The sequence below is a fragment of the Euprymna scolopes genome, chromosome 23 (genome assembly GCF_053919585.1).
Source record: "Euprymna scolopes isolate OS-2025 chromosome 23, ASM5391958v1, whole genome shotgun sequence".
Classification (NCBI taxonomy): Eukaryota; Metazoa; Mollusca; class Cephalopoda; order Sepiida; family Sepiolidae; genus Euprymna; species Euprymna scolopes.
In genome coordinates this window covers 99,582,766-99,595,797 of record NC_136504.1, presented here as the reverse complement: position 1 = coordinate 99,595,797, position 13,032 = coordinate 99,582,766, and the positions used below count along the sequence as shown (strand labels likewise).

The 13,032-nt window shown below is 32.9% G+C and overlaps 1 protein-coding gene across 2 annotated transcripts in view; it reads right to left on the bottom strand.

Annotated features, from left to right (window-relative positions):
* Positions 1–13,032, bottom strand: part of LOC145246061 (intermembrane lipid transfer protein VPS13A-like) — a 468,532-nt gene that overhangs the window by 128,870 nt on the left and 326,630 nt on the right. For both annotated transcript variants that reach the window (XM_080107901.1, XM_080107902.1), the window contains exons 48-52: positions 12,519–12,641; positions 10,439–10,585; positions 8,053–8,214; positions 4,270–4,427; positions 2,295–2,400 (exon numbers count right to left, since the gene is read on the bottom strand). In XM_080107901.1, the coding sequence (XP_079964027.1) occupies positions 2,295–2,400; positions 4,270–4,427; positions 8,053–8,214; positions 10,439–10,585; positions 12,519–12,641 (696 nt within the window). The remainder of the gene's footprint in view (positions 1–2,294; positions 2,401–4,269; positions 4,428–8,052; positions 8,215–10,438; positions 10,586–12,518; positions 12,642–13,032) is intronic.

Genomic DNA, 13,032 nt, shown 5'->3' with positions numbered 1-13,032 from the left:
TACTAGGTCAATATTGTATCTAATAAGATCTCACATTTTATCTGACAGACTCGGTCCAGGCTGAAATTTTCACAGAATTTTAACTTCTGATTTTCCCAAATTGGATGAATGGAGCTAATCTTAAATAACAGTAATCATTAGACAAAATTTCAGTCTGATCAGATAGTTTTTGAACTGTTATTTCCACAGCTCTGCCATATTTTCAAAATTAAGGGAGGCAATTCAACTACTGAGATATTTTTTGTTTGTTTTAATTAGCCTTGTAAAGGGTGTGAAATTCATTGCTAACAATCGTAAAATTTGACTTTCTTAGTTATAAAAAAAATACTTGATCAATTTACATGGTTTTTGGAATGTGACATTTTTGTCTAATGAATACATGCAAATATTTCTGCCTTTTTGTTTTTATTAATTAGCTTGAATTTTAAATAAACTAAATTAAGAAAAAAAAAAAAAAGGTAATTCATAAAGGGACTATTTTTCTGCTATAATAACACTTTTTTTCAGATTTGTTTTGGCTTATCACCATCATCTATCTAATATATAGAAGGCCAAATGGGCGTGCGCGTTTGTGTATGTCATTTTGTGTCGGGGGTTCTTGTGTCAGATTTCTGGAGAAGTTTTCTAATACTTCCTGGATCATAATATCTCAGATTCACAAACGGACATCATCTCTGTTTTTTGATCAAGTTTTTAAAAAAAATTCCCTCGTTTTGAGTGTTTGTCTTTTTCATATACAGTGAAACTAACCGAACGAAAACAACTGGCGTCTGGCCTTCCGACCAGGTAGTACTTATTCTGTAATTGGTCCTTGATCAATGTAGGGGAAACCTTTCATACTGAGACAATTACTATTTATTTGTATACTGCCAGAGTGACCCTTTTTTTAGGGAGCTGCTCCCCCCCCCCACACACACATTAAAAACGACCTTCGTGGGAGGTTTAAAAGCAACACTATTTCTGCAAGTCATCTTTTTGATTGACTATGTTAAATTTGAATGCTTTACATTTACGGTCGTGTTGTGGAGTAGAGGTAAGACGTCAGGTTTTCTTTCACTTTCTTTTGCGTCACCGGTTCAAGCCTGCCTACTACCACTTTTTTTTTTTCTTTTGCTCACCCGGGCAACGTCAAGCACCCATGCTAAGCTATGTCCAAAAAAAAAAAAAAAAAAAAAAGCTTTTTTTGGCTGGAGGTTCTCACGTCAGTTACATTCTGCGAGAAGTTTTCACATAATATAATAGATCGTAATATCTCAGATTCACAAACGGACATCGTCTATCTTTTTTTGATAGAGTTAAACAAAATTCCCACCGTGCTGTCATGTCATCCATTTGTTTGTCTTTTTTGTATAAATAAAGCAAAACTATTCGAACGCAAACACCAATGCCTGGCCTTTGCCTGGGTAGTATCTGTTCTGTAATCGAATGTAGAGGAAACCCTTCATCTTGAGACAATTACTATTTATTTGGATACTACCAGAGTGCCCCTATTTTTTTGAGGGGGGGGGGAAGAGAGCTGGTTTTCCCCCACATTAAAAATGACCTTGTGTCTAATTTGCTTTCGTGGGGGAAACAAATAAAATGACAGAAAGCGGGAAGCTTAACTGGCCCCTGGCCAGTTTTAAAAGCGTGCGTGGCGACTTCTATGATTCTTAAGTTAATTTCCAATTCACGGAATTCGCTATCCTCTTTGGACTAATGGTTAGTGAAGAAGACTAATTACCCTATGTTTTCAAGTTTGATCCCACCTCTATCTTTTTTTTTTTTTATTTTTTTATTTATTTTTTTTTTAAAATTTTTTTATCTCGTCCTTGTGCCAATATCCTCCACCTGGGCAAAAATTAATTACCAATGTTTAATTCACTATCCTCTTTTTTCATATTCTTTTCCTCCTTCGCAGTACAGGTTTGAGCCTGCCTCCCTACTACCACTTTTTATTTTTGCTCAACATACACCACCAAACACCTGGGCAACACCGGGCATCCATGCTACTAGCATTCATATGAATCCGAATATGGTATTGTTGGTATTGGTTTCCTTAATATTTTACTAGCCAGAATTCTTTTACAGGAGAAACCATTAACATAAGTGAAAGTGATTTTCGTGGAAGAAACGAGATTCCAACTTGGGACACTCAGGTCGTCAGTTTGTGTCATTAACCGCTAGATCACCGTTGCCTCCCATTTATTGAAAACATGTCTATTCCTCCAACAATGCAAGAGTAAACTGAATCAAAAAAAAACTACATTTTTCTGTTGAACCAGTAGAAAAAAAAAGGTTGGATATTTAATTACATTGAGGTAATAAGATTCCTGAGAATCTGATGAGCCGCAGTGAATTTGGTACATTCCTTTGTCTTCGACTTGTCTCCAGTTAATTGGTTCTTCTGAAGGGGAGTACCTAGAAAAAAAAAAAAAAAAATATAGAAAAGGTTCAGATACTTCATTACAAACATCAACCTTTTTTCTTCGGTAAATTTGGTTTAAAAACAGTCAACCATAAAGTATGGAGTTAAATGCCTTGTATTCTTGGCCTCTACTCCAAAATGGTCACTTAGATATAATTACAAAAAGGAGAAGAATCAAGAGATCATGTGTATATAAATGGCCTAAATAGATATTTTCCAAGCTTTTTTTCAAGTTTTCCATTATTATCATTACTATGAATTTGAGACATGTAGGCAGTCATTGCTACGTCCATACTGGTTTTGTTCAACTTATCTCTACAAAGACTTATGTATTAGGAAGCTTTGACATGTGTGCATGCTTGGTATATTACTTGTATGCATAAATAAATCCGGTTAAAGAAAGAGTTTGGTAAAATCTGAAAAAATACTTCATTAGGTTAATTTTAAAATTTTAGCAAATCAAATAATGTTATAATTTTTTTGTAAAAGTTATATTCTCTTTAAGGTTAAAGGTTCAATGCTCAGTGTGGATGACCAAAAAATACAATTGCGAATTTCTTAGGACTTCTATTCAGTCATGGCTGATGAATCAAGAGCATACTACCCCCATGAAGTAAATAGAGGGTTTTGTTTGAAATTCCATCCAAATTCCTGAATTTGACAGAAACATTCCTAACACAAAGTCTATTAAAGGAAAAAAAAAATTGGTTTTCTAAAATGTTTATATACACCATTATTTATTTTTTTAAAATATGTTTCTCTTTTGTTATCTCTTGTTTTCCATTTAAAAACAACTATGAAACTAATGCCAAACAGATTATATTACTAGCAGGACCCGTTAACCAGCGTTGCCCGGTGGTAGTAGGTTTTAACACTAGGTAAATGTATAAACATTCTTATAAAAAGAAACCTTAATTTTAATCTTTAGAAAATAAACAGGAGTTGTATTGCGTAGCTGGTCAGCATTTGTTTTGGGAGTGTAATATTTTCACAAGTAAATAGTATAAGATCAGAGAGTGTAAGCAGAACAAATCCATGAATAATAAATAAAACATAAGATTATAGTGCACATACTGAAAAATGGCGGCATGTTTAATAGTTGATTAGTGTTCATTTATTTGGTAGAATAACCAAATGTTGGAATTGTAGAAGGAATACTTCTCATCCAATCAGTGGCACTGGGTATTTAACAGGGAGAAATCATTATTTTTGTCAGATGTAAGGGGTAAGAGCATGCGTAGGCGTAAAAAAATCTGTAGTCAATGACGGTTAACATCCAGTAAAAGTATAAAAGAACACTGTAAAATGGTGTCGTAAAAGTAGTTGGTAAAGTGAGGGTGAAATTTTAGTTACTGCCTCTTTAGTTAAGGACGATAATGGTCATGGCGCTCCTCAGACTAAATGTAATGTTTTAACATTACAAAATAATGTTTATGTAATTGTGTCTATAGCTAGATAACGTAATGCCTAATGATGTAAACATAGTAATTTTTATGTGCCATCTATTGTTGTCAACCTAAGGTAGTTTTGTCCAGAGAAGAAAAATTGCGTATCCTTTATTATATTATTATTATATATATATAGATTGACATATAAGATGTTGTATGGAGAGTCCAGACATGACGTTCATGAATAAGACAGTGTCACTAAAATTCAGATGACCTGCTAACATCACAAAATAAAGAAGAACGATCACAATACGGATGATTATTTTCGCTTTCAATTCTCAAAAAAATTGTTGAAGATTGATTTTTTTTTTTTTTTTTTTCATGGGGAGAGGGAGTTATGGACTTACAGTTTTTTTTTTTTTTAATAATTTTATTTTTTTTTAGATAAATAAAAATGTAAAAATGAAAACTTACTGTCCATTATAAGGACTGAAGTGAAACTCCGATGAAGAACTGTAGACAGCATTTAGTGGAATATTGAAGATCTTGCCACACTGGGCAACACCGCATTTCTCGAGTTGTTTAGAACCAGAGTAAAACACCTCAATGGGAACAGGTAGATGATTTAAGACCTTAAAAAAAAAAAACAAAAAAAAAAACATTTAATTGGAATGTGAAATAAAAATTAGTTTTCTAGTTGAAATGAAAACTTTTTTAAATTAAGAAAAATAAAAATAAAGTAATAAATATAAAACAAGTTTGAAAAATAAACATTAATTTAAAAGACCAAAAAAAATCTATAAGTAAAGAACGGTCTCTACCAAACTATTATCAATTTTTGGTTTACAGACTTGAAACTTAATATATAGAGAATTTGGACCTGGAACGAATTTAGCCAGTAAAAATAGTTAAAAGGTCAAAATTGAAAATAAGAAAAAAAAAATCTGAATTTACCAGGTGTAAGTCAATTTAAAGTATTCTTGTATGCATGCACAAATATACATTTATATGTTTTATCCATCTGGTGAAAGCTCAAATGGTAAGGACTACGGCTGGAGCACTAAATGCTTTGGTTTCAATTCTAATGTTTCTTTTTCTTACTTTTAAAATCACTGGGTACAACATAATCATCAACATAGAGTTGGTTCTATAATAAATATGAAGTCTGCATAAGTTGAAATATCATATTTAAGCATATTTTATGATTGGGCAATGCTGGACAGCCTACTAATTTACTAATAAATATAAACTGATTTTGTGATTATGGTATAAAGGATTAATTACATGAATATTATTGGCAACGTCAAGATGTGATTGTTTAAAGAATCTCAACTGTGTATTTGTCCCTCTATTCTTTGCATAATTCTCAATAAGATTGAAAAAAAAAAAAAAAAAATACTTGTTATTCTCCAGGTGGTGAAGTCTCATTCCCCAAAGTATCTTCCGTAATTTTTTATTATTCCTAATAGCAATGTTATCTTTTGGAATCTGTACTGACATTTTGGATTCTCAATAAGTTGTAACTATAAATAAAAGCTTAATGATTTCTTAACCCCATCAGTCCCCTGGTTTAATGTACTTAAAATAGTTGTAAATAGTGTATTTGATGCAATACGCATATAGAAGTCATGCTGTTTTGTTTATTGGACAAGTTTCAAATTTATTACTTTTTTTTTTTTACATAGGCGTCACCACTTATCAAGGCCAAGAGGCCACTCGAGAATAAGAGTGAAAGAGTGTACAGTAGAAATTAGACAATATAGTGATCGTTAGGAATGGAAATTCAGTAAATTTGTTAACAAGTGGAACGGCACATCAATAACTTGTTTACGTTAGACTTGAAGACAACCATATTGTAGTCAGCTGGAAAGCAGGAAAACGGAAGACAATTCCACAGGCGTGCAGTTCTAAGAAAGAAGCTTTGTTCATGGAATCATTAGGTTAACTGGCAGATGACACATTATATATATATATATATACACACATATACACACACACACACACTAGCAGGCCATCCAGCATTGGCCGGTCATAAATACGCATAAATATTATATTTTTATTCATACAGCAACTGAGACATGTGCATGCGAGTATTATGTTTTTTTTCTAAACAGTTCACTTCTTGTAAGCAAACAAAAAAAAAAAATAAAAAATAAAAATTACTCCAGCCGTGATCGAAACCAAAACCTAAAGACAGTGAGTCAAGTACAATAACCATTTTGACACAATCTTCAAAAAGTATTTTCAAACCTACTTATTTCATAACCATGAATGTCATGTGATCAACTCACACATGCATACTTGTGAAACAATTAGCAAGCAGATAAAAATTCTATGACCTCCACGTACCAATTTTGACTCCTAAGTAGCTGTTTTTTCTGAATGCAAACCGAGTAATACTTTTCCACATGTCTGAATACCCTATATACCAAATTTCAAGTCTGTAGATCAAAGATCCGTCGAGTATATAGGTTGAGAAGTGTCCTCACACACACATTTTCACTTTTATAGATATATAGCTAAGTGTTTAACTAATATGTATATATGATGAAACTATGTCAATCATGTTTTAAAAAATATTATATATATATATACGTACACACACACACATCACTTAAAAGCATTCTTTTAAAAATATTAAATACAGTTTTAGAATTAAAATTTTTTTTATACAAGTCAAAAGAATATCTTATTGAAAACAAGGATTGCTTGTCTAATTGAAATTTACTTGAGTGAATCTTAACAGATTGATTAGCAAGTGACATTCAGGAAGAAGTTTTTAAATGAAAATAACCATATTTAAAGTCCTGATTGATCAGGGTGCGTACAGATTTTCAAGGTCCATTTGCAAGGACTTTTCAGATCCTTCTCCAGATAAAATTCTTAACAATTTGGGGTTTGTTCATAACAATTCAAAAAGTGACCAAAACTCAAATATGCAACAAATGTCATCATAGCCAATAAAAGTTACTTTGCAACCTACCTGCATCATTTTTTGGTGTTTTTAAGTAGTTTTAAATGCTTTTTATTTCATCTCAAATATAACTCCTTTTATGGCTTTTTAAATTTCCAATCAAGATGGCTACCATCTTGTTCATTTTTTTGTCAGCATGGCCAACCTTGTTTTCAATTACATTTTTAAACATTTTTTTGGAGTCCTGTCCAGGCAAGGAAAGTTATTTATTTTTTTTTTAGTGTGTGTGTGTGTGTGTGGGGGGGTATCATTTGTATTTGTAGCAGCCCCCCCCCACCTCGAATTTAATTATAAATGAAAAAAAAAAAAAAGGGCAATTTGACACCCCCCTCCCTCTACGAAAAAAAAGAGAAATAAAATGACCCCCTTCCTCTATAAAAAAAAATATTTTCTTTGCGCGGATGAGATTCTCGAATGCCAATATTTTAACGGTATTGTTATATTAATACTCTAAAAACTAATTTAATAGTATTTATTTCGATTTTATTTTTAATATTTTGACAAATTTTACCGACATAAAAAATATGATTTTCAAGGATTTTTCAAGATAATAAAAATAAGGCCTGTTCAAAGCAAAAATCAAAATTCAAGGACTTTTCAAATCTGTACTAACCCTGTTAAAGTATAAAATATATAAATACTAGACTATCCGGGGTTATTTATGTTGGTAGTGTAGAAGAAAATGTATGAATGTTTTTAAGAAAGGTGTATTAAAAAATGGAGAATAAATTAAAAAGAAATGGGTAAATCACCACTGTAAAGTACTCCTAAGGTTGTAAACGGGTTAAAGTAGATTTATTTGTAAGAAAATTGCGTTAAAATAACTTAAACGTCCTACGGAAATGAACAATGTAAAAAAAAAAATTGGGACGCTGAAAACATACACCATAAGAATGTTTTATTGTCGCATTTATTATTTAGTATAATATATATTGTATATATGAAACAGGTCGATGATTATAGGTATTATTCGTAATCACGTTTTCCGTTTGTTTCCCATATCTTGAAGTTTTTTTTATTCAATAAATTTAAGATATTCGCTTTTCTAAAGATGTTCGTTTGTTCAAATGAAACCGATCCAACGATTTGTGTTTATGTAGACATGCGCAACCAGAAGTCATAAACCAGATGTTGGGTTACAACACCCGTTACAAAGTCATTTGAGTTTTAAAATTATATATATATATATATATATATACATATATATATATATATAATATCACTCTAAAGCATCCTTCTAGTTTAATATATTTGGCAAAAACAGAAAAAAAATTGTTCCTTACTTGAATGACCGACTGAAGTGTAATCAATTTCTGTCCATATGAGACTTGCGTATTACAAACAATTGACCAAGTGTCACCCGCATATGACTGTTGATTAATCAAATAACTCCGTTTCTCGGCTCGTTTTATTGTTACTTCCCGAATGGCTCCAAATTTCTCCACCTGTTAAAAGAACAGAGTTTTATATTTTACAAAGTTTTATGCAATTTAAAAAGATAGCTTATTGAGAACATGGAATTTGATCGCTTGTCCATAATTGGAATTGATCTAGAGAGAGAATTAGAACTGATGTTAAACCAATTTCCTAATGTCCCAGATGAGAGTAGGAAAGAAATGCTTGTGAAAAGGAGGGGAGATGACAGAGAGGAGAAACAAAAGTGGGGCGGGAAACGAGAGAGAGAGAGAGAGAAAGAGAGGGAAAAATAAAAACGAGGAGGAAGGACGAGAGAGAGGGAAAAATAAAAATGGGGGAATGAGAGAGAGGGAAAAATAAAAACGAGGAGGAAGGACGAGAGAGAGGGAAAAATAAAAATGGGGGAATGAGAGAGAGGGAAAAATAAAAACGAGGAGGAAGGACGAGAGAGAGGGAAAAATAAAAATGGGGGAACGAGAGAGAGGGAAAAATAAAAATGGGGGAACGAGAGAGAGGGAAAAATAAAAATGGGGGAACGAGAGAGAGGGAAAAATAAAAATGGGGGAACGAGAGAGAGGGAAAAATAAAAATGGGGGAACGAGAGAGAGGGAAAAATAAAAATGGGGGAACGAGAGAGAGGGAAAAATAAAAATGGGGGAACGAGAGAGAGGGAAAAATAAAAATGGGGGAACGAGAGAGAGGGAAAAATAAAAATGGGGGAACGAGAGAGAGGGAAAAATAAAAATGGGGGAACGAGAGAGAGGGAAAAATAAAAATGGGGGAACGAGAGAGAGGGGAAAAATAAAAATGGGGGAACGAGAGAGAGGGGAAAAATAAAAATGGGGGAACGAGAGAGAGGGGAAAAATAAAAATGGGGGAACGAGAGAGAGGGGAAAAATAAAAATGGGGGAACGAGAGAGAGGGGAAAAATAAAAATGGGGGAACGAGAGAGAGGGGAAAAATAAAAATGGGGGAACGAGAGAGAGGGGAAAAATAAAAATGGGGGAACGAGAGAGAGCGGAAAAATAAAAATGGGGGAACGAGAGAGAGGGGAAAAATAAAAATGGGGGAACGAGAGAGAGGGGAAAAATAAAAATGGGGGAACGAGAGAGAGGGGAAAAATAAAAATGGGGGAACGAGAGAGAGGGGAAAAATAAAAATGGGGGAACGAGAGAGAGGGGAAAAATAAAAATGGGGGAACGAGAGAGAGGGGAAAAATAAAAATGGGGGAACGAGAGAGAGGGGAAAAATAAAAATGGGGGAACGAGAGAGAGGGAAAAATAAAAATGGGGGAACGAGAGAGAGGGAAAAATAAAAATGGGGGAACGAGAGAGAGGGAAAAATAAAAATGGGGGAACGAGAGAGAGGGAAAAATAAAAATGGGGGAACGAGAGAGAGGGAAAAATAAAAATGGGGGAACGAGAGAGAGGGAAAAATAAAAATGGGGGAACGAGAGAGAGGGAAAAATAAAAATGGGGGAACGAGAGAGAGGGAAAAATAAAAATGGGGGAACGAGAGAGAGGGAAAAATAAAAATGGGGGAACGAGAGAGAGGGAAAAATAAAAATGGGGGAACGAGAGAGAGGGAAAAATAAAAATGGGGGAACGAGAGAGAGGGAAAAATAAAAATGGGGGAACGAGAGAGAGGGAAAAATAAAAATGGGGGAACGAGAGAGAGGGAAAAATAAAAATGGGGGAACGAGAGAGAGGGAAAAATAAAAATGGGGGAACGAGAGAGAGGGAAAAATAAAAATGGGGGAACGAGAGAGAGGGGAAAAATAAAAATGGGGGAACGAGAGAGAGGGAAAAATAAAAATGGGGGAACGAGAGAGAGGGAAAAATAAAAATGGGGGAACGAGAGAGAGGGAAAAATAAAAATGGAGGCGGGGGGGGGCGAGAGAGAGAGAGAGAGAGAGATAGAGAGAGGGAAAATAAAAACGGGGTGGGGGAGGGAAAGCAAAATAAAAGCGCCGGGGGGGGGGGATGAGAGAGAAGAAAAAGCAGGGAGGGATGAGAGGAAAAAAAAATGTTTTAAAAGATGTTATACACTTTAATTTCCTAGACCTCGAAGTTATAAAAGTTAAGCAAGCTAATAGTTATGTAAATTCCAATTAAGAGGTATTACATTAATTTATATAAAGTTTCTAGTCATAGTAGGAATACTGTTTTTTTTTTTTTTTTTTACTTTAATTATTCGTATTAAGACCAACGTAGCGCAACAACAATTGCGAAGTTGCTGAAGATGGTTTCTTACCTGGAACAGTATTTTGCGCTCCACTCCTTCTTGGGTGGCTTTTATCACAGATGCACGTTTACTGATAACTGAACCCATTCGCTCGCTCAATTCCAATTTGCAGTCATGCGCCAACTTGACACGGCCACTGTCTGCATCTGGTGGCATCTGTAAAATGAGAAGCAAATCAAAACATAAGAGTTAAGAATATTGAAACATAAAAATTAAACATGGATTTAATGTTGGGAACAACTTAAAAGAATTTTGAATGATTAGTTTGAGTGGGGGGGATATGGCATTCTAGTAATTTCCTGATTTCAATACTCATCTTTTATTTGAATATATATTTTTTTTGTAAATATTCAACCGATTAGGTTTGGGAATTTTTGAGATGAGGATTGATTACCTGTTTGGATTCTTCTGACTACTGTTCTCATCTTAAGTGGTTTTTTTTTTTGTTTTGGTTGATGTAACCTCACCTTCTTCAAGTATATCTTGTCAAACTTGGGAATTTGGACAACATTTTGAACAGGAGCCTTATTTAATGCAGGAGGTTAGCAGGCTCACATTCCATCAGCTGTAAGGAGGTAAAAGTCCTAAGTAATTCACAATTGTATTTTGAGTGTCATCTAAGATTCCCAAAATTCAATAAGATACACCTGAAAAAGGTTGGATATTACATCAACTGAAATATGAAAATAACACTCAAGATGAGAACAGTAGTCTGATGAATCCAAATGATATGAGTATTCAATAAATGTTCTTAATTTCATATATATATATATATATATATATATATATATATATATATAAGAACAAGTAGTTAATAAAACATGTTGAAAAAGAGTTAAAAACATTTAATTTTAAAAAGGAAGCACAAGATAAGTGGATAGTCCTTAATCCGGAGTTTCAAAGAAATACTTTCCTTTTCATCAGAGGGTAGGGATTAGCAAAATCCAGGATCGGATTTTGTTTGCAAAAGTATTTAATGAAATTACGAGTAAGTCATAAATCTTACTTGGTAAAAAATAGTGAAGCAAAGGGAATAGGGGGAAGAAAAAGGTGATTTCAAGTGAATGGATGGTTTGGTGAAGGGTAAAATATCCAATAACGGTAAAATCAAAAAAGTTGATTAAATTTCCATTTCCACAAGTAAAATCCAAGGGGATCGCGTTATTGGAAGATGGTTCAAAGTAATCTAAAAGGCAGAATTCTGTAGAATAATTCACAAATGGGTACAAGGAAAAAAGGGAATGAGTTCAAATAATATTATTAAAAGAAAGATAAATTTTGCGTAGAAAGAAGAAATGGAGAGATCTTAAAACATGGCTGTGAAGGCTGATTTAAGAAAAATTGGTTTTATTAAGCTTTTACATCTGGTTGAGATTACTTTATAAATATTAACTCTTTAATATTTATAATATACCTTAGATTTGCCATCTTGGATTATCTTGGTAAGCTTAATTGTAATTCTTATTTCATTTATATTTATACACATACACACATAAAGTGATCTTGTCTGTTTGTATGAGGAATGGTCTATCAAACACCACTTAATTTCTGGTCTCCAAACTTGACATCTGATATTTAGGGAACAAATTTGATTTTGGTCTTTAGCTAGTAAAAATAGCTACTAAGGGGACCAAATTGCAAAATATTGACACTTGAGAAGCATAAGTCGACTTAAAGTCCTCTTCTACACAAATATACATTTATGATAGACAAGTTTTTTTTGTTTTTCTTTTAAACTTTTTATATATGTATAGACATGGCTTGGAAGGTAGCGTACTAGAAAATTCAAGAAAAGTTTAGAAATCTGACATTTCAGCTAGTACTATTATAGATATATGGGAGAGAAAAGCTACTAGTTTAGGGTTTATAGTTTGAAAATTTTTACATACAAAGTCTATCACGTGAAGAATAGATTAAAGTTTAATTAGCTTGAATCATTTACAGTGCCCATTTTATATTTAACAAAATATAAAAGTTATTTCCTTCTTCACTTAATGTCTGATATTTTTTGATGCTGGAGGATTTCTTGGAATATTTAATATAATGCTATTAGAATTTTACTTTCTTGAGAGAAATTTTCCCAACTTACCTGAAAGACATTGTCCAGTTTAAGTAGAAGTTCCAAACCTGTCTGGTTTTCTATGATGTAAGGGGCCAATACTTCATGGATTTTGGCAGTTGGCTCAACCAATCGATAAGCATCACCAAATGCCTGATAAAAAATAAAATAAAAAGTGAAATTAAAAAACAATTTAAGGGAAATTAATAAAAATCCAATAAAAAAATTTAATTTCATTGTATTTTTTAATGCTAAAATTAGAATAACTTTCTAATCCAAAAAATGAAAAAAATATTGAATGTGATTTTAAAATATTTTTAAGTTAAACGGACTTGATTTTCCAAATTTAAGAATACCTCAATAGCTTCACCATCAAAATAGGCTTTCTCCACATCAGAGTTTTCATCCATCATATACTTCTTTAAACACAAACCAATTATTTCTCAACCTGGTGCTTATTTAGAATAACAATTAAAAAAACAAAAATACAGAAAAATGATGCATGTACTCTTGTCAGTACAAAGATATCATATTCCAAAAATCA